Source organism: Oncorhynchus mykiss, chromosome 12 (genome assembly GCF_013265735.2).
Source record: "Oncorhynchus mykiss isolate Arlee chromosome 12, USDA_OmykA_1.1, whole genome shotgun sequence".
Taxonomy (NCBI): Eukaryota; Metazoa; Chordata; class Actinopteri; order Salmoniformes; family Salmonidae; genus Oncorhynchus; species Oncorhynchus mykiss.
In genome coordinates, this window is record NC_048576.1 from 61,042,420 (window position 1) to 61,063,609 (window position 21,190).

General features: G+C 40.0%; 1 protein-coding gene across 1 annotated transcript; it reads right to left on the reverse strand.

The window, feature by feature from the left end:
* Positions 1-17,380: 17,380 nt before the first annotated feature.
* Positions 17,381-20,797, reverse strand: LOC110539109 (trypsin II-P29-like). Its single transcript, XM_036939518.1, has 4 exons — positions 19,874-20,797; positions 18,894-19,171; positions 17,968-18,107; positions 17,381-17,563 (listed from the first exon to the last, which is right to left on the reverse strand). The coding sequence occupies exons 1-4, from the start codon at positions 19,951-19,953 to the stop codon at positions 17,381-17,383; spliced, it is 681 nt and encodes a 226-aa protein (XP_036795413.1). The 5' UTR covers positions 19,954-20,797.
* Positions 20,798-21,190: the final 393 nt, after the last annotated feature.

Sequence of the window (21,190 nt, forward strand, 5' to 3'; positions counted from 1 at the left end):
TTGGCCCTGTCATGTATGTCTTGTACTGTTATGGACAGAGATGGGGCATTCACTTGTTTGTTAGTAAGCGGCAGATGCAAACTCAAATCAAGTAAAAAATTGTTTGGTTTGACAGCATAGCTAACTAGCTAGCTAACTAGCAGATTTACATCATAATTCGCTATGATCAGCTGATAGCCTCTTTTCCCAATGTCACTCTTTATCCCACTGGGCACACAGTGGTTCAAATAACATTGTTTACACGTAATTTGAATGAAATTATTTTGAACTAATGTGGAATAGACGTTGAATTGACGTCTGTGCCCAGTGGGACGTCTCTAGTTATTACCCTACTAGGAGTCACTGGCATGAGTGTGTTGTTGCATTAGATAAATAGGTCATTGCAACAAAACAAAAAACAATTTGATACAGAAACAGTTTGTAAATTATGAATTTTGAGTTGTGAATTTTCTGGCTGCATTTTTCATTTTGAGAACCTGCATCCCCAAAGGTCTGTGTCTGGCCATGCTACATGCAGCAAAGTTTAATGGGATCGTGGTGGAAACTAGTGATGCACCGATATGACATTTCTGGCCGATACCAACTACACCGGTAAGCGATATAAAGATTTGTTGCGGCCTTTTAAGCATTCTAGTACAGTTAAATAGTTAACAACACATGGACGCAGCGGTCTAAGGCACTGAATCTCAATGCAAGGGGAGTCATTACAGTCCCTGGTTTGAATCCAGGCTGTGTGGGAGTTAATGGAATGTAACTAGGTGCAGCTGCCATGCTGAGGAAACAATAACAATAATTAAATTAACATGAAGTAGTAAGGACAATAATTACATTGGCCAGATGGAGAAATGGTGACACCTAGTGCATTTGCCGTAGGATAACATGCCAAAGATTACATTAAGCTAATGTACATGAGTACATTCGCCAAGGACGAATTTAATTTGTTACACCTGGACATACTAATGTCAGGAGTACGTGGAGAGAGGATGGTAGCAAAATGACCAACATCTGAAACATAAGTGTGCAATACATGTATTTTTTTGTATGACATAAGGGTCCCGCCACCATTATAATCTAACCCGAAGCAGATGTGGGCATTATTGGGCGTGAACAAGCAAAGAACTGGACTCAAAGATAATGGTGGCGAGAGGACGAGGGGAGTGATTTCATTTACATATGGGATGTACCATATGTTGTATGCAAGGATGAAAAGCTATAAAGGCAAAGCTCTGTGCTCAGAGAGGTTGGTTGTTCCGCGGATCAGCACGGCTTTGCTACTTCGTAAGAAAGTCAATTTTGAGTTCTATGTAAGAGTGTTATATTCTGAGGCAATATTCCACACCATATTTTGGCGAGCTTGCCAGGAGTTGAAGGGACCATAGGACAGTGGCGTTTTTGGCTGGCGACGGTTTTTCTGGGCAATCTCACAAATGTGTGGCCACCCAGCTATATCAGATAAGCTTGTTCTTACATAGTTGAATGTTTGTGTAAATTGCTTCAGGGATTCTGTCTCAGCGGGAACGGTGTCATGTAGGTCTCTCCTTACATTTCTTAAAAACCTAGTAATGCTTAGAGCTTTTGAATTCAGTAAACTGCATGCTTAAGCTTTGGGGGTTGTTAAACATCATTTTGTATGTGCATTTGTGAGGACTAAGTGTCGTTGGTCCAGAGAAAGGATTACGCAGCCTCTCTGTGACAGTTAATTGAATTAAGTTGAGAGGAGTGCGTCTAGCTCTCACTGGGAAGAGGGAATGAAATCAATAGATGTTGGATAAAAGGAACTGTGTAAAGATAGGACATTGACATAATAGTGTGTTAAGTGACTATTTTGTCATACATAGAATGTGTTAAATAAAGTATTAAACAAGGCATATATAGTACATGACATTGTATGAAGTGGAAAGATAAAACATACAGATGAGCATAAGCTATACTATATGGTTAAAATAAATAGTAATAACGAACACATAAAGAACAGTACCGTGGCATAGTTTATAGTACCTACTAGAGATACTATAGCACCGTGAAGGACGGTAAGGAGGAAACAGTGGGTAATTAAGTACTCTGTAGCAGCAGAACCTTTAGGGAATATAGCCTAAGGAGAGGACAGACATGTAAGGTTACAGAAACTAGAAGAGAGAGTGGGTTTTGAGTAAATTCAGTAAAATAGGAAGTAGTGCAGAGAAAAGATTAAATAGGAATAAAAAACAATAAGTAACAGTAGGATAGAATATAATAAGTGAATAAATAAAGATAAAGTACAAACATTATAAACAGCTGAAATAAAAATAGAAAGGTATTAAATAGCATATAACACTGAATAAAGTTAAGATAATAAAATAAGTCAACTGATACAATGAACAGAACACCAGTAGAGATCTTAGAGGCTAGACACCCCTAAGCAAAGAATAAATAATAAAGACTTCTATAAAATGGGAAAAACGCATAAAGAAATTGAACACTAAATGGCCAGCGGCAGGGACATTGGATGTCTCTGTGTGTGAGGAAATGGAGACTCTGATAAAGAATCACAAACCAAATGACAAGAAACAGAAAAGGAAATATAAGCGATAGAGAGAAAATGAATTACTAAGAATGTTCAAGGAAGAAGGAGTTGGTCTGTTGAAAAGCATGAAGACAGCATGAAGACAGCAAGAAAAATGCTGAAGATTAATAAAAACATGCAAAGGAAAGACAGAGTTGGTGACTGTTAAGATATTTTATCAAGGTTTAAGATAAATGATTAAATAATTCTACCAAGAAACTTAACCATTAGGGATGTAGAATGAACAAGGAGTAATAAAAAAAAAAACATATCTCCAACTAGGTTGGAGGGGGGGGGGGGGGGGGAAGAGAGGAATGCATGTGTGTGCCAAACGAAAACAAAGTGGACTCCTTAACATATGTTGGAACCGACTCAGAGTCCCGTCGTAGACAACCACCTAGGGATGAGGACACAGAGGATGCTGATTCACCAGGCGGGAGCCCGGAAAGACCAGGAGCAGCGGAGGAAATTGAGACGCTGGGGAGGAGTCAGCAGACCAGGTGGAAGCCAGGATGCACCAAGAGGAGGACGAAAGCGAGACAATGCTGCAAACAACGGATATTCTCTCCTGAAGGGCCAGAGAGTCCGGGGGGGGGGGGGGGGGGGAGAGAGTGGGTTTTGAAATTATTTATGAATTTATTTACAAATTATGGTGGGAAATAAGTATTTGGTCAATAACAAAAGCTTATCTCAATACTTTGTTATCCTTTTATAACTAGGGGGCAGTATTTTCATTTTTGGATAAAAAACCTTTCCGTTTTAAACGGGATATTTTGTCACGACAGAATGCTCGATTATGCATATAATTGACAGATAGAAAACACTCTGACGTTTCCAAAACTGCAAAGATATTGTCTGTGAGTGCAACAGAACTGATGTTACAGGCGAAACCCAGATAAAAATCCAATCAGGAAGTGCCGCATTTTTTGAAACCGCCTCATGCCAATGACTCCTTTTAATGTGAATGAGCTACGAATGAGCTTACATTTTCTATGTATTCCCCAAGGTGTCTACAGCATTGTGACGTCTTTTTACGCATTTATGTTGAAGAATAGCCGTAAGGGACCACATTTAGCAAGTGGTCACATGATGGCTCCGGCAGAAAATCTTGTGTAAAGTACACAAGTAGCCATCTTTCCAATCGCTTCTTATTAGAAACCAATTGTCCCGACGGATATATTATCGAATATATATGTGGAAAAACACCTTGAGGATTGATTCTAAACAACGTTTGCCATGTTTCTATCGATATTATGGAACTAATTTGGAAAAAAAGTTTGGCGTTGTAGTGACTGCATTTTCCGGTCGATTTCTCAGCAAAACGTGAAGAACAAATGGAGCTATTTTGCCTACAAAAATAATATTTTTGGAAAAAAGGAACATTTGCTATCTAACTGGGAGTCTCCTGAGTGAAAACCATCTGAAGTTCTTCAAAGGTAAATTATTTAATTTGATTGCTTTTCTTATTTTCATGAAAATGTTGCCTGATGCTAGCAGAGCCTAGCCATAGCATTATGCCATGATAAACTTACACAAATGCTTGTCTAGCGTTGGCTGTAAAGCAAATTTAAAAATCTGAGATGACAGTGTGATTAACAAAAGGCTAAGCTGTGTCTCAATATATTTCATTTGTGATTTTCATGAATAGGAAAATGTTCTCGGAAGATTTATGTCCGCTGCGTTATGCTAATTAGTTTGAGGCTATGATTACGCTCCCGCATGCGGGATGGGTAGTATCAAGAAGTTATATACCCTTTGTTGGCAATGACAGAGGTCAAACGTTTTCCACCAGTCTTCACAAGGTTTTCACACACTGTTGCTGGCATTTTGGCCCATTCCTCCATGCAGATCTCCTCTAGAGCAGTGATGTTTTGGGGCTGATGCTGGGCAACACAAACTTTCAACAGATTTGGAGACTGGCTAGGCCACTACAGGACCTTGAAATGCTTCTTACGAAGCCACTCCTTCGTTGCCCGGGCGGTGTGTTTGGGATCATTGTCATGCTGAAAGACCCAGCCACGTTTCATCTTCAATGCCCTTGCTGATGGAAGAATGTTTTCACTCAAAATCTCACGATACATGGCCCCATTCATTCTTTCCTTTACACGGATCAGTCGTCCTGGTCCCTTTGCAGAAAACAGCCCCAAAGCATGATGTTTCCACCCCCATGCTTCACAGTAGGTATGGTGTTCTTTGGATGCAACTCAGCATTCTTTGTCCTCCAAACACGACAAGTTGAGTTTTTACCAAAAAGTTTATATTTTGATTTCATCTGACCATATGACATTCTCCCAATCTTCTTCTGGATCATCAAATGCTCTCTAGCAAACTTCAGACGGGCCTGGAACATGTACTGGCTTAAGCAGGGGGACACGTCCTGGCACTGCAGGATTTGAGTCCCTGGCGGCGTAGTGTGTTACTGATGGTAGGCTTTGTTACTTTGGTCCCAGCTCTCTGCAGGTCATTCACCGTGTGGTTCTGGGATTTTTGCTCACCGTTCTTGTGATCATTTTGACCCCACGGGGTGAGATCTTGCGTGGAGCCCCAGATCGAGGGAGATTATCAGTGGTCTTGTATGTCTTCCATTTCCTAATAATTTTTCCCAGAGTTGATTTCTTCAAACCAAGCTGCTTACCTATTGCAGATTCAGTCTTCCCAGCCTGGGTGCAGGTCTACAATTTTGTTTCTGGTGTCCTTTGACAGCTCTTTGGTCTTGGCCATAGTGGAGTTTGGAGTGTGACTGTTTGAGGTTGTGGACAGGTGTCTTTTATACTAATAACAAGTTCAAACAGTTGCCATTAATACAGGTAACGAGTAGAGGACAGAGGAGCCTCTTAAAGAATAAGTTACAGGTCTGTGAGAGCCAGAATTCTTGCTTGTTTGTAGGTGACCAAATACTTATTTTCCACCATAATTTGCAAATAAATTCATTAACAATCCTACAATGTGATTTTCTGGATTTTGTTTCTCATTTTGTCTGGATCTCAACTGGACAAAAGTACTATTGTTAAAGGAAAATATGAATGCTTCTATAGCTATGGTACTGATGGAATTGATGTAGGAAACACTACTGTCAAGTGTGCCACTATTTGGGTGTTAGAATCTGCAGGAGTTCGCACATTTGATGAGAAAGGTTTGTTTGAGAATAGGAAAGGTTTGTGTGGGCACATAACTCAGGTTGCACCATCTCTCACTATGTTGAAAAATCAGGACACAGAGGTATCGCTGATAGTTTTGGATGTGTGGGAAAAAACAGAGTCTTGAATGTTTTACCTGAAGGTTGGACTGGTCTTTGTGCTTTAGTCAGAGCAATTCAACAGGTTACCATTATTAAATCACAACAGGATGACTATGTTAAAACTAGAGTTAGAAGGGCTTATGAATCAGATCCTAAAGTATACCTTGATGCAATTGGACAACCTAGAGGAGTACCTAATGAGTTTATGGCCAGAGATGAGATTAGATCAGGATTTGAATCTATATTCTTGTGGATAACGCCTAACAAGAATGTAGAGTGGATTCATTATATTTACTATAATCAACAGAGGTTCATTAACTATACTGACTCTGCTTTAACTGCATTGGGAGAAGAGGTACAGGCTACCAGTAAGATGACATGGCAGAATAGACAAGCTTTCAACTGGCTCTTAGCAGAAAAGGGGTGTGTTTGTGTAATGTTTGGAGATGAATGTTGCACTTTCGTTCCCAATACACTGCACCTAATGGATCTTTCTCTATTGCTATGGCCAAACTTAAAGGATTAAGAGCAGACGTTAAGGCTAATGCTGGGTTTGATACTCATGCTTGGGATTGGTTGGACCTAGCTTTGGGAAAGTGGGGTGCTATGTTTTCTAGAATGGCTATTATGCTGGGTGGGGGTCTATTGGCGCTGGGTATTGTGTTTTGTTGTGTTTTACCCTTGGTGAAATCTCTTGTGGTTCATACAACAGTTAGGCAGATGTCGTTACGTAGAGCTAAACCAAGGGATTTGAGTGGTTTGAGGGGTTATGTGCCTGATAGCTGGTTTGATAAGTATGGTATAATTCATCGCCTGTTGTAATTAACCCCGTGCCTGAGAAACCTGGACATTATACTAATGGTTTGGAGAGCCTTGCAATACTTTTGGAGGACCTCTTGATTGCCCTTTTGGTAATCCTAATCGTCTCCATGGGGTGACTCCGGGAGGTGGTTATGCTTGTAAGGGAATACCCCCCTGAAATGGACAAAAATGAATGGCAACATATTGGCATTGGACAAACCATGTACACGATGTCCAATACCACCCAATGTGGCGTTGATTCATGCAAAGTATATTGCAAATGCCATATGGCAATTGCCAGTTGTAACACTTCAAAAATCCAACAGGGCGCTCCACCGGGGTTTTTCATATTGGAATGCAACCCAAGTCAACATCCAAAAGCAACATTTTTAAAATGGATTTTTTTGTCAAAAACTTATCACATATCTTAAAAAAAGTGCTTTCTGGACCGTTTTTGAAATTCTTTAGATTTTTTTTGTCAATTACACATGTGTAAGAACTGTATGAATATACTTTTGTCCAATTTTGTTATCATTAATTTATTTTTTTTTAATTACATGCGCATAAGGCATATGTTTTGTCCATTTGCCATATGATTTCATAGGAAGTCAAAAGTCAAAAATGTCAAAATTTGGTAAAAAACTTCACACATCCTTAAAAAAGTGCTTTCTGGACCGTTTTCAAAATTCTTACGATTTTTGTGTCAATTACACATGTATAAGAACTTTATCAACATACTTTAGTCATACTTTATTATCATATTTTTTTTTGTTTTACTTGTGCATAAGGCATATGTTTTCTCCATTTGGAATATGATTTCATAGGAAGTCAAAAGTCAAAAGTCAAAATGTCAAACATTTGGTAAAAAACTTCACACATCCTTAAAAAAGTGCTTTCTGGACCGTTTTTTCAAAATTCTTACGATTTTTGTGTCAATTACACATGTATAAGAACTTTATCAACATACTTTAGTCATACTTTATTATCATATTTTTTTTTGTTTTACTTGTGCATAAGGCATATGTTTTCTCCATTTGGAATATGATTTCATAGGAAGTCAAAAGTCAAAAGTCAAAAATGTCAAAATTTTATAAAAAACTTCACACACCCTTAAAAAAGTGCTTTCTGGACCGTTTTTCGAATTTGTTTCGATTTTAAGACAATTAATCATGTGTAAGAAGTGTATGAATATACTTTTGTAAAATGTTATTATCATAATTTTTTTTTTTTTTACTTGTGCATAAGGAATATGATTTGTCCATTTGCAATATGATTTCATAGGAAGTCAAAAGTCAAAGTCAAAAGTCAATTTTTTTGGGGCCAAAATTGACTGAACTGATGAACTCGGGATGGCCGGGCAGTGATAGTTGTTCATTTCCATCACTCGTTGTGTTGATTTCATCATGTCCATTTGGTGATGTTTTTTCACTATAGAATCATATTGCAAATGCACGTGCATTTGCAATATGTTTCAATGGGCATTTACCATCACGAATTTGTCATGCTATAAAATCCTGCAGGAATGTGAAATTGACTGGCCCAATGAACTCGGGATGGCTTTGCAGTGATTCTGGTTCATCTCAATCGCTCGTTAGGGTTGATTTCAGAATGTCACTTTGGTGATGTTTTTTCACTATAGAATCATATTGCAAATGCACGTGCATTGTTGTGCAACTGGTAACCCAAAAATAAAAAAATTGTGATTTCATTATGTCCATTTGTTTATGTTTTCTTACTTTTTCAAAGTCACTGTGCATTTGCAATATGTTTTAATGGGCAGGTACCATCACGAATTTGTCATGCTCAAAATTCAAACTATACTTTGCTCAAACTATACCTTTGTCAACTTGTATTATCATAATTTTTTTTTTTACTTGTGCATAAGGAATATGATTTGTCCATTTGCAATATGATTTCATAGGAAGTCAAAAGTCAAAGTCAAAAGTCAATTTTTTTGGGGCCAAAATTGACTGAACTGATGAACTCGGGATGGCCGGGCAGTGATAGTTGTTCATTTCCATCACTCGTTGTGTTGATTTCATCATGTCCATTTGGTGATGTTTTTTTCACCATTGAATCATATTGCAAATGCACGTGCATTTGCAATATGTTTTAATGGGCAGGTACCATCACGAATTTGTCATGCTATAAAAATCCTGCAGGAATGTGAAATTGACTGGCCCGGTGGACTCGGGATGGCTGGGCAGTGATTCTGGGTCATCTCAATTGCTCGTTAGGGTTGATTTCAGAATGTCACTTTGGTGATGTTTTTTCACTATAGAATCATATTGCAAATGCACATGCATTGTTGTGCAACTGGTAACCGAAAAATAAAAAAATTGTGATGTCCATTTGTTTATGTTTACTTACTTTTTCAAAGTCACTGTGCATTTGCAAAATGTTTTAATGGGCAGGTACCATCACAAATTTGTCATGCTATAAAAATCCTGCAGAAATGTGAAATTGACTGGCCCGATGAACTCGGGATGGCTTTGCAGTGATTCTGGTTCATCTCAATGGCTCGTTAGGGTAGATTTCAGAATGTCGCTTTTGGTGATGGTACCTCACTGTTTAAACATATTGCAAATGGACAAGAGTCAAGTGGACAAGAGTCCATCAGTCAATTAGATATCATTCTGACAACAAACTGATACAAACTGACACCAAACCCACTTTTTCCAACTCGTTTAGTAGCCAACTATTACATACTTCAGAGCTGGCCCAAAATTCACAACGCCTTCGGTTCAAACCATAAAAAAAACATAAAACACGTAGTTACGTTCGAGCTGCGGGTCCATTTCTTATGTTATGTGTTGGCCTAGCGAATCCCAAGTTTCGGCTCGATAGGTCATTTGGTGTCCGAGAAAAACCCTAATTGGTGATGAAAATCCACTATTTTCCATGACTTGCTACGGGGTCCTTGAACGAGCTATCAGACAGAAACGTTGGGGTCTGTCTATATGGGCCAAGACGTTCGCAATGCACCTAGTCTTGCGACTCTGGGATATTTCTAAATGTCGTCATTTTCGTGATGCAAAAATGAATTGAAGGTATTGCAAATGTATGAGGCTGTTTCTCGGTCCGAGAACCTTCTAGAACCACCTAACTCACCACGCACTATCGACATGAGGTCTAGAACAGGATTGTAAAGTTTCGGAACTCTAGGTCTGACGGTTCTTTTTTAGCTCGAACAAAGCTAACTATTGCAGCCACTGTCTGTCTCTACGCACCCCAATACGTCCCTCCTTCCAAGTTGTGTTTTAGTGTGATTTTTTTTTCCTTTGAATTTTTTGGGGAAAAATGACTGATTTACAGTTCATGGGGGTTGCCTAATCACATATATGAAGTTTTGGACAGATCTGACTTTTTTAACCCTTCGAAACAGCCCCTGAGACACCAATTATGGCACTTCCGGTTGGCACAGGAAGCTATAAGTCACCACATATCCTCATTGTGGTATGCTTTTACAGAATCCTGAGTTTTAAGTCTTTACGTTAAGAATTGACTGATTTACACAGGGTTGAATGCACTATGTCTGTCAAACTGCAGGCAGGGTATGGATATACACTTTTAGGTTGTTTTTAATCACTTCCGGTTGGTCCAGGAAGCTTAGAATCAACACAGGTAGACCTCATAGTGGCCTGATGGACTGGTACCGAAGACAGGTTCATACGGCATTCATAACCCATATAGGCTTCAGGTTGAATTTAGGGGTGCAGGCAATGTATTCCTATGGGGAGAGATGTCACTGTAATCTGTGAGATCAAAAAACCCTGTTTTACTGTTAAGGGTTAATGCCACACGGTCAAGGTTAGGCTTGCACAGATCGGAGGGCCGTAGGAACATTCCTGTGGTGGAATTTTTCTTCTCACCCTAACAGTTCTTTCACTGTCACCCAAAAGCAAATGACATTGTGGGGCAGGCTTCATTTTGGGCCTACTATTCTAATGGTCGCTGCGCCTAGACCGAGCGAGCTACGGTCAAGCGGGATATCTCGTTGAACTCGGCACGGCCTAGGGATTATGGTAATGCCATTGCCTGCTCTCTGTGTCTTTAAGCACCGCACTTTGTCACTCCATCCTTGCTGTGTGTGTGTGTGTGAGAGCTTTTCTTTGACATCTGTTGGGAGAAATGACTGACTTACAGTTTATGGGGGTTGCCTAATCACACATATGAAGTTTTGAAAAGATCTGACCTTTTTAACCCTTGGAAACAGCCACTATGACACCATTTAAGGCACTTCTGGTTGGCACAGGAAGCTATAAATAATCTCATATCCTGATTGGGGTATGCCTTTACATAATCCTGAGTTTTAAGTCTTTACGTTAACCTGTTGCGTCTACCAAACCCGGATCCGGGATTCTATTTACAGACCTAAGCTCATTACCATAACGCAACGTTAACTATTCATGAAAATCGCAAATGAAATGAAATAAATATGCCATCTCTCAAGCTTAGCCTTTTGTAAACAACACTGTCATCTCAGATTTTCAAAATATGCTTCTCAACCATAGGAAAACAATCATTTGTGTAAAAGTGGCTAGCTAGCGTAGCATTTAGCGTTAGCATTAGCGTTAGCATCCAGCACGCAAGATTTCAACAAAAACATAAAAGCCTTCGAATAAAATAATTTACCTTTGAAGAACTTCGGATGTTTTCAATGAGGAGACTCTCAGTTAGATAGCAGATGCTCCGTTTTTCCAAAAAAGATTCTTTGTGAATTCGAAATAGCTCCGTTTTCTACATCACATTTGGCTACCAAAAAAAAAACGAAAATTCAGTCCTCAAAACGTGAACTTTTTTCCAAATTAACTCCATAATATCGACTGAAAACATGGCAAACGTTGTTTAGAATCAATCCTCAAGGTGTTTTTCACATATCTCTTCAAATATATATAGTTCGTGGAAGCATGGTTTCTCCCCTCAATCAAATGGAAAAGTACAAGCAGCTGGCGTTTGCGCACCGAATTCCACGCAGGACACCAGGCAGACACTTGGAAAATGTAGTCTCTTATGGTCAATCTTCCAATGATATGCCTACAAATACGTCACAATGCTGCTAACACCTTGGGGGAACGACAGAAAGTGTAGGCTCATTCCTTGCGCAATCACAGCCATATAAGGAGACAATGGAAAACAGAGCTTCAGAGATTCTGCTCATTTCCTGGTTGACGCATCATCTTGGTTTCGCCTGTAGAATGAGTTCTGGGGCACTTACAGACAATATCTTTGCAGATTCTGAAACTTCAGAGTGTTTTCTTTCAATGGAAGGAGTATCAGACCACTGCAAATCTACCAAGACCTGGCCATCCCTCTAAACTTTCAGCTCATACAAGGAGAAGACTGATCAGAGATGCAGCCAAGAGGTCCATGATCACTCTGGATGAACTGCAGAGATCTACAGCTGAGGTGGGAGACTCTGTCCATAGGACAACAATCAGTCGTATATTGCACAAATCTGGCCTTTATGGAAGAGTGGCAAGAAGAAAGCCATTTCTTAAAGATATCCATAAAAAGTGTTGTTTAAAGTTTGCCACAAGCCACCTGGGAGACACACCAAACATGTGGAAGAAGGTGCTCTGGTCAGATGAAACCAAAATTGAACTTTTTGGCAACAATGCAAAACGTTATGTTTGGCGTAAAAGCAACACAGCTCATCACCCTGAACACACCATCCCCACTGTCAAACATGGTGGTGGCAGCATCATGGTTTGGGCCTGCTTTTCTTCAGCAGGGACAGGGAAGATGGTTAAAATTGATGGGAAGATGGATGGAGCCAAATACAGGACCATTCTGGAAGAAAACCTGATGGAGTCTGCAAAAGACCTGAGACTGGGACGGAGATTTGTCTTCCAACAAGACAATGATCCAAAACATAAAGCAAAATCTACAATGGAATGGTTCAAAAATAAACACATCCAGGTGTTAGAATGGCCAAGTCAAAGTCCAGACCTGAATCCAATCGAGAATCTGTGGAAAGAACTGAAAACTGCTGTTCACAAATGCTCTCCATCCAACCTCACTGAGCTCGAGCTGTTTTGCAAGGAGGAATGGGAAAAAATGTCAGTCTCTCGTTGTACAAAACTGATAGAGACATACCCCAAGCGACTTACAGCTGTAATCGCAGCAAAAGGTGGCGCTACAAAGTATTAACTTAAGGGGGCTGAATAATTTTGCACACCCAATTTTTCAGTTTTTGATTTAAAAAAAGTTTGAAATATCCAATAAATGTCATTCCACTTCATGATTGTGTCCCACTTGTTGTTGATTCTTCACAAAAAAATACAGTTTTATATCTTTATGTTAGAATCCTGAAATGTGGCAAAAGGTCGCAAAGTTCAAGGGGGCCGAATACTTTCGCAAGGCACTGTATATACCCTTTGTTGGCAATGACAGAGGTCAAACGTGTATGTCTTCACAAGGTTTTCACACACTGTTGCTGGTATTATCTTTATTTATTCACTTATATTCTATCCTACTGTAACTTATTGTTTTTTATTCCTATTTGATCTTATCTTTTCTCTGCACTACTTCCTATTTTACTAAATTTACTCAAAACCCACTCTCTCTTCTAGTTTCTGTAACCTTACATGTCTGTCCTCTCCTTAGGCTATATTCCCTAAAGGTTCTGCTGCTACAGAGTACTTAATTACCCACTGTTTCCTCCTACCGTCCTTCACGGTGCTATAGTATCTCTAGTAGGTACTATAAACTATGCCACGGTACTGTTCTTTATGTGTTCGTTATTACTATTTATTTTAACCATATAGTATAGCTTATGCTCATCTGTATGTTTTATCTTTCCACTTCATACAATGTCATGTACTATATATGCCTTGTTTAATACTTTATTTAACACATTCTATGTATGACAAAATAGTCACTTAACACACTATTATGTCAATGTCCTATCTTTACACAGTTCCTTTTATCCAACATCTATTGATTTCATTCCCTCTTCCCAGTGAGAGCTAGACGCACTCCTCTCAACTTAATTCAATTAACTGTCACAGAGAGGCTGCGTAATCCTTTCTCTGGACCAACGACACTTAGTCCTCACAAATGCACATACAAAATGATGTTTAACAACCCCCAAAGCTTAAGCATGCAGTTTACTGAATTCAAAAGCTCTAAGCATTACTAGGTTTTTAAGAAATGTAAGGAGAGACCTACATGACACCGTTCCCGCTGAGACAGAATCCCTGAAGCAATTTACACAAACATTCAACTATGTAAGAACAAGCTTATCTGATATAGCTGGGTGGCCACACATTTGTGAGATTGCCCAGAAAAACTGTCGCCAGCCAAAAACGCCACTGTCCTATGGTCCCTTCAACTCCTGGCAAGCTCGCCAAAATATGGTGTGGAATATTGCCTCAGAATATAACATTCTTACTTAGAACTTGTGAATTCGGCCTCCCGGGTGGCGCAGTGGTTAAGGGCGCTGTACTGCAGCGCCATCAGAGTCCCTGGGTTCGCGCCCAGGCTCTGTCGTAACCGGCCGCGACCGGGAGGTCCGTGGGGCGACGCACAATTGGCCTAGCGTCGCCCGGGTTAGGGAGGGCTTGGTCGGTAGGGGCACCAGCGACTCCTGTGGCGGGCTGGGCGCAGTGTACGCTAACCAAGGTGGCCAGGTGCACGGTGTTTCCTCCGGCGCATTGGTGCGGCTGGCTTCCGGGTTGGATGTGCGCTGTGTTAAAGAAGCAGCGGCTTGGTTGGTTGTGTATCGGAGGACGCATGACTTTCAACCTTCGTCTCTCCCGAGCCCGTACGGGAGTTGTAGCGATGAGACAAGATAGTAGCTACTACAACAATTGGATACTACGAAATTGGGGAGAAAAAGGGGTAAAATTCAAAAAAAAAAAATAACTTGTGAATTCAAAATGGACTTTCTTACAAAGTAGCAAAGCCGTGCTGATCCGCGGAACAACCAACCTCTCTGAGCACAGAGCTTTTTACATACAACATATGGTACATCCCATATGTAAATGAAATCACTCCCCTCGTCCTCTCGCCACCATTATCTTTGAGTCCAAGTTCTTTGCTTGTTCACGCCCAATAATGACCACATCTGCTTCGGGTTAGATTATAATGGTGGCGGGACCCCTTATGTCGTAGAAAAAAATAATAAATGTATTGCACACTTATGTTTCACATTTGGTCATTTTGCTACCATCCTCTCTCCACGTACTCCTGACATTAGTATGTCCAGGTGTAACAAATGTAATTTTGTCCTTGGCGAATGTACTCATGTACATTAGCTTAATGTAATTTTTGGCATGTTATCCTACGGTAAATGCACTAGGTATCACCATTTCTCCATCTGGCCAATGTAATTATTGTCCTTACTACTTCCTGTTAATTTAATTATTGTTATTATGTTTCCTCAGCATGGTAGCTGCACCTAGTTACATTCCATTAACTCCCACACAGCCTGGATTCAAACCAGGGACTGTAATGACTCCTCTTGCATTGAGATGCAGTGCCTTAGACCGCTGCGTCCATGTGTGTGTTAACTATTTAACTGTACTAGAATGCTTAAAAGGCCGCAACAAATCTTTATATCGCTTACCGGTGTAGTTTGGTATCGGCCAGAAATGTCATATCGGTGCATCACTAGTTTCCACCACGATCCCATTAAACTTTGCTGCATGTAGCATGGCCAGACACAGACCTTTGGGGATGCAGGTTCTCAAAATGAAAAATGCAGGCAGAAAATTCACAACTCAAAATTCATAATTTACAAACTGTTTCTGTATCAAATTGTTTTTTGTTTTGTTGCAATGACCTATTTATTTAATGCAACAACACACTCATGCCAGTGACTCCTAGTAGGGTAATAACTAGAGACGTCCCACTGGGCACAGACGTCAATTCAACGTCTATTCCACATTAGTTCAAAATAATTTAATTCAAATTACGTGTAAACAATGTTATTTGAACCACTGTGTGCCCAGTGGGATAAAGAGTGACATTGGGAAAAGAGGCTATCAGCTGATCATTATGATGTAAATCTGCTAGTTAGCTAGCTAGTTAGCTATGCTGTCAAACCAAACTATTTTTTACTTGATTTGAGTTTGCATCTGCCGCTTACTAACAAACAAGTGAATTGCCCCCATCTCTGTCCATAACAGTACAAGACATACATGACAGGTCCAACTCAAAAGTAACCTGTGTCGTGGAATAATCAGAATTTGTTGGTAACATATGTAAGATGTTTCATATTCATCATATGTTTGTAAATTACTTCTCATCAAGAATGTTATTTTTGTATAATACTGTGGCAGGGTTGCAGTATCTGTTCTATGTCAAGACTAAGTTGCATGGTCCGCAGAGAGGGGAGAGGTCAAAGTATCATCAAGCGTGTATCTCTTGGCTCCACAATGTCTGTGTGCCAGTCAGTGTGTCTCTGTGAGCTTGTCCAGGATTGGTTGTATTTAGAGTTGGTTGTATCTAAATGACAATTTGATATACGCCTGTTGATATGGAGGATTGGTTTATGGTTCTGGGGTTTGAGTAAGGAGACAAAGCTGAACGATTTATTATGTCTATGCTGTCTGACTATGTGTATTCTTTGTTTTTAAAGGATGGCAGTTGCAATGCAGAAGGGGCTCTCAGAGAATTCATTGTTAGACACACTGAATTGTCTGAGAGTCACAGGATTGTGATAGAGCTCATATAATTAAAAGATGGACTTTGATAACTAACTCTGACTTGTGTTGTAGTTTGCTCCCATGATTTGGTAAATAGAGGAAATTTCCACGACACCTACCAGTATTCAAACTCACCACTTACTGTACATCGCTGTACATCGCACTACATGCAGATGTCAGGCAAGTGCGCACTTGAGGTGGGAGTGTGGGGGAGGAGATATTTTTCAAGATTCACAAATATTAAATGCGATAGTTTGTGCAATTCGTTACATTTAAAATCTATATTTTAAAGAGACTATAAAGTAATTAATCAACAACAAAAAAATTAACGAGCTGATAGGAGGGCAAAAGGGCCCTTACTCATAGTATGGGCAAAAGGCTTGAGCACTGGTGGAGCTCTATCTGTGCACATGTCTGGCATGTAGAGATCATGGATGTCAGACAAGAATGTCCCCTGTCTCTCCTGCTGTATACTTTGATATCGGAATCCCTGGCCCAGATGATAAGAGAGGACCTTAGCTCTGGTCGCTGCTTCACACCGCTCAACCTAGATTCTAGAACCAGTCACTTTCTATTTTGTGACACTCTCACACAAAAAAAAACTGAAACGGAAGGGTTGATGCTTGCAGTTTACTAAGGAGCTACTATTGAAAAGGACATAGCCAGTAAGTCATTGAACATTTTTTTTTTTACAACAGACCTGGGTTCAAATACATGTTTATTAAAGTATTTATATTTTAAAGATGTATTTTCTGTATATTTTCTAATCATTTTCTATACATTATATTTTAAACTATTTTCAATTACTTGTTTCCAAACATTTACAAATACCCCTGTGTTCAAACAGACCTGGTTTCAAATGCATAGAGTACTTAAATATTTCAAATAAATATTTCAAATACAGATTCAACATCTTGTATTTTCAAGGAAGAGTTGACTAAATACTTCGAAATATATTTGAAAATAATTTAAAGAATAAAACCACAAAGTAATTCACAATCAATACCAACATCTTGTCATTTTAAATCACTTCCAGCTGCATCTCAAGTAAGGACTTTGGCTCAAAAGAGAACTGAAGAGAAAGGGAAGACAGAGCGAGAGGCGGATATGGACTGTAAACAGACAGTGTTTCATGGTGACCTAGGCCTAAGCAGAAGCCTGTCTGTCTGAGGTTATAGTCTTGTAGATGAAGTCCATGTAGCATTTCACACGGGTGTAGACTCCAGAGAAGCCTTTCAAAGCACAGCCATTGGTATTCCCAAAACTCACGATTCCCACCTGGACAATCTCACCAGATGAGCGACAAACCAACGGCCCACCAGAGTACCCCTGTAGAACAAAGAAAAACAACACAAACATACATTTACAACATTCAAGTAAGTATGTGTGTACGTGAGAGAGAACGATAGAGAGAAAGAGAGTGTATGTGGGTCAGCTGTTTGTTCACCTGCACCCACCCACAATTGCTAATAACCCATCCACAACCAGCTGATTATGTGATAAAGCGAAAATCTAAGACCCTTACCTGACTCTTACCCAAAAATATAGAAAATGCTCTGTACAGTTCCTTTTTTTCCCCTCTTGAACATTTATTGAACAATTAACAATATTTAATGACCCTAAACCCGCCCGCCCCACGGGGACTGGCACATCACTAGTGTGTGAGAGGGATGGTCCGTGTTTTTATAAAACATGTATACGTACCAATCAGGAGACCAGGAAAGAAGACTCACCTGACAGTAGCCTTTCCCTCTTTCCATGGAGCCAGCATACAGAATGTTGTCAGTGAGGCCCGGAAACTTTTTCTTACAGATTCTCCATTTAAAGATGGTTACCTTCAGCTCCTGGAGGGTCCTATTACCAGACAATTCCACTGGAGGGAGGGAAAAAGAAGAAGAGTAAAATGTAGGATAGAAACTGGTGGGGGAGGAAGTGAACGGGCAGGGAGAATTTAAGGGAGAAATACTCACTAACTACAAACAGAAGCTGGATGAAAACAAAATACATTGTGTAAAGTGCACAAAATACAGTATATCTTATTATAATCTGGCATTCTGATTTAATTTTGAAATCTTTCTTTAACAATGTGCAAATGTTTCAATTGCTTATTATAACTTAATTATAACTTGTTTTTATATTTTTTTGTTGTTGTATTGATTGTGTTTTTGGGGGGTCCTCAGGGCACCATTGTAAATAAGAAACTGGTCTCAATTGAGTTCCTGTGAGTAAATAAAAGTTTATAAATCACACTGCCAGATTATATTAAGCAATAAAGTACGAGGGGGTGTGATATATGGCCAATATACCCCGGCCATGCACAACGTGGAGTGCTGGGATACAGCCATTAGATGTGGTATATTAGCCATATACCTCAAACCCCAGAGGTGCCTTATTGCTATTATAAACTGGTTACCAACATAATTAGAAAGGTAAAACATTTTGGGGGGGGTCATATCCAATCAGCATTTCAGCCAGTCAGCATTCAATGCTGGAACCACCAGCTTTATAATGAGGTTTGTGGTAAATCATTTTACACTACTAAAATGTCGCCCACAGAATTGAATGCTGACATTCAATCAAAACCAAACCAACCAAAGATATGCTTTAGAACCTGGCACTGTGAGTGTTTGTATATCGGTGTTGCTGTGTGTTTGCTCACCATTGTTCCCGACGTCGCCCCAGCCAGCGATGAAGCAATTTGAGACAAAGTTATCATTCGGTTTGGGCAGGGACATGGGCTTCACCAGGGAGGAAAAGGACACCTTTTTACTCATCTTCACCAAAGCGATGTTGTGCAGCAGGGCCAAATGCTGTTTCTGGTACTGTGGGTGACTGACGATAAGTGAGATGGATCGATAAAACACTGCTGGCTCATTCAGGCTGTGTGTCCCCAGACGAATGAAGGAACTTTCTGGAATAGGGTTTTCATTCCTAATACTAATACACATGCAGACAGATAAAACAGCCTGGTCTCAGACTAGGTGTAACATAGTACATTTAAATCCAGGACACTGAAATTAGAATATGTTACATTTGATATGGTTACATAAGATAGGTTACTTAAGGCAAAAACGAAAGTAAGATGGTTAGTCGGGGTGGATGGGTATAACGTGAATGTCTAGCAACCCAAAGGTTGCGTGTTTGAATGTTATCACGGACAACTTTAGCATTTTATCTTATTAGCAACTTTGCAACTAGTTACTACTTTCTTAGCTACCTTGCTACTAAACATTTAGAAAATGCATAACATATTGTAGGACTTGCAATTCCTAACATATCATATGAATTGTCATTTGTAACATATCATTCGAAATGGATGATGCACATCCACATGCACATCCACAAATGAATAGATACCATACGAAACGTACTCTGTTATGTCTACCCCTGAGTCCAGGTTGGATAGAAACATTACACAGACATTGATATATTTCATACAAACACATACAGATCTTTCGGTTCTATTCCAGCAAGCAAATTTGGCCTTTGAAATTATAATGATGTCATTCTAGTTGGTAAACTGGTTTTCTGCTTGCAGACACGTGAAGAAAATTACAACCATGGAAAAAACGTCATTTTGGTTGCAGACACGATAATGAGTTCAACATGCAAACCTCCTTCACACACAAACACACTTACGGGTCAACACAGTTTGCAGCGGTGAGCACCCATTCCTCAGTAAGGAGGGGATCCGCCACATCTAAAGGAGCCTGTATCATCCGTGATTAAAAGGTTGACTATCCACGGCCAGCTGCCCTTTTGAGCATCCTTTCCCCCCACGATAGAGCTCCGAGCCTGGGGCACAAACGACTCTAGAGAGGGAGGTGATGGAGGGTGGAAAGAATGCCAGACTGTGACACTGTTTCATGTACAAACACTCTGCATTTGATACATGGCTCCTGTCAGAACTCTGAAATTAGTGCCACCGCACCAGAACATCTGAGCAGTTGAAATAATAACAAGTGATATAATAACAATAACAACAAGAAGTGATCCTCCACACCCCTGTCTCGGTAAAAAGTGGAGGGATTGGGCTGGAGGATTGTAACCACTTTCAAATTCACAGGCAGAGCTCTGGATGCAAGGACTGACCATACATGATAATCACAATTACAGTTTTAACCATGTTTTGAGGCTATATAATGTGTGTTTACATTTACTTTGCAAAACATTGGAGTAAAATAAGCGTTGGGTTCTGATGGGTTACAAACTCACCTCATGAGGCATTTATTAAGTGATATTCTTCAAGAATCAGCTTAATTTATAAGTCCTAATTGGATGTAGCAACTGCAGATTTCCCCTTTAAGAGGATATAGTGGTGATATTCGTAGCACTGAAGAGTTGCACAAAAGTGCAATACATTTTAAGGCAATGTTCCCGCGTTAGCCGAAGCGGCATTCATGCCACGGTAAATGCTACATATGTCGTCTCAGTTGGAAATTACATTTACATTTAAATCTGAGCTAGAAATATGGTTTGAATCGAGCGCTTAGTGATCACTAATGCCAAAACAGAGAGATATGCTTGAAGTTCTTTTTTAATTCCGTTCCAACACATACATTGCTTATGTTCTGCTACCATATGTTACACAATCTACTGCACAACGGTTTCTCCCCACCCTGGTTGGGGACCAGACATATTTCCTGTTGTTAGTTTCACTGTGGTCACGAGTTGTCTGTTGACGTCTTGCTTTCGGACAAGCTAAACACGTTATTTGCCCGCTTTGAGGATATCACAGTGCTACCGACGCGGCCAGCTACCAAGGACTGTGTGCTCTCCTGCTCCGTGGCCGACATGAGTAAGATGTTTAAACGTGTTAACTCTCACTAGGCTGCCGCCCCGTGTCGGCATCCCTAGCCTCGTACTCAGAGCAAGCGCAGACCAGCTGGCTGCTGTGTTAAGAACGTATTCAATCTCTCCCTATCCCAGTCTGCTGTCCCCACATGGTTCAAGATG

Bases quoted from the DNA above. Each gene is read 5' to 3' on its own strand.
- LOC110539109 (XM_036939518.1), bottom strand. From the start codon at position 19,953: ATGATACAGGCTCCTTTAGATGTGGCGGATCCCCTCCTTACTGAGGAA. The intron at 19,172-19,873 runs GTAAGTGTGTTT...CATGTGTATTAG, and splicing joins GCTGCAAACTGTGTTGACCC to TATTAGGAATGAAAACCCTA. The intron at 18,108-18,893 runs GTGAGCAAACAC...CCCTCCCTCCAG, and splicing joins GGGCGACGTCGGGAACAATG to TGGAATTGTCTGGTAATAGG.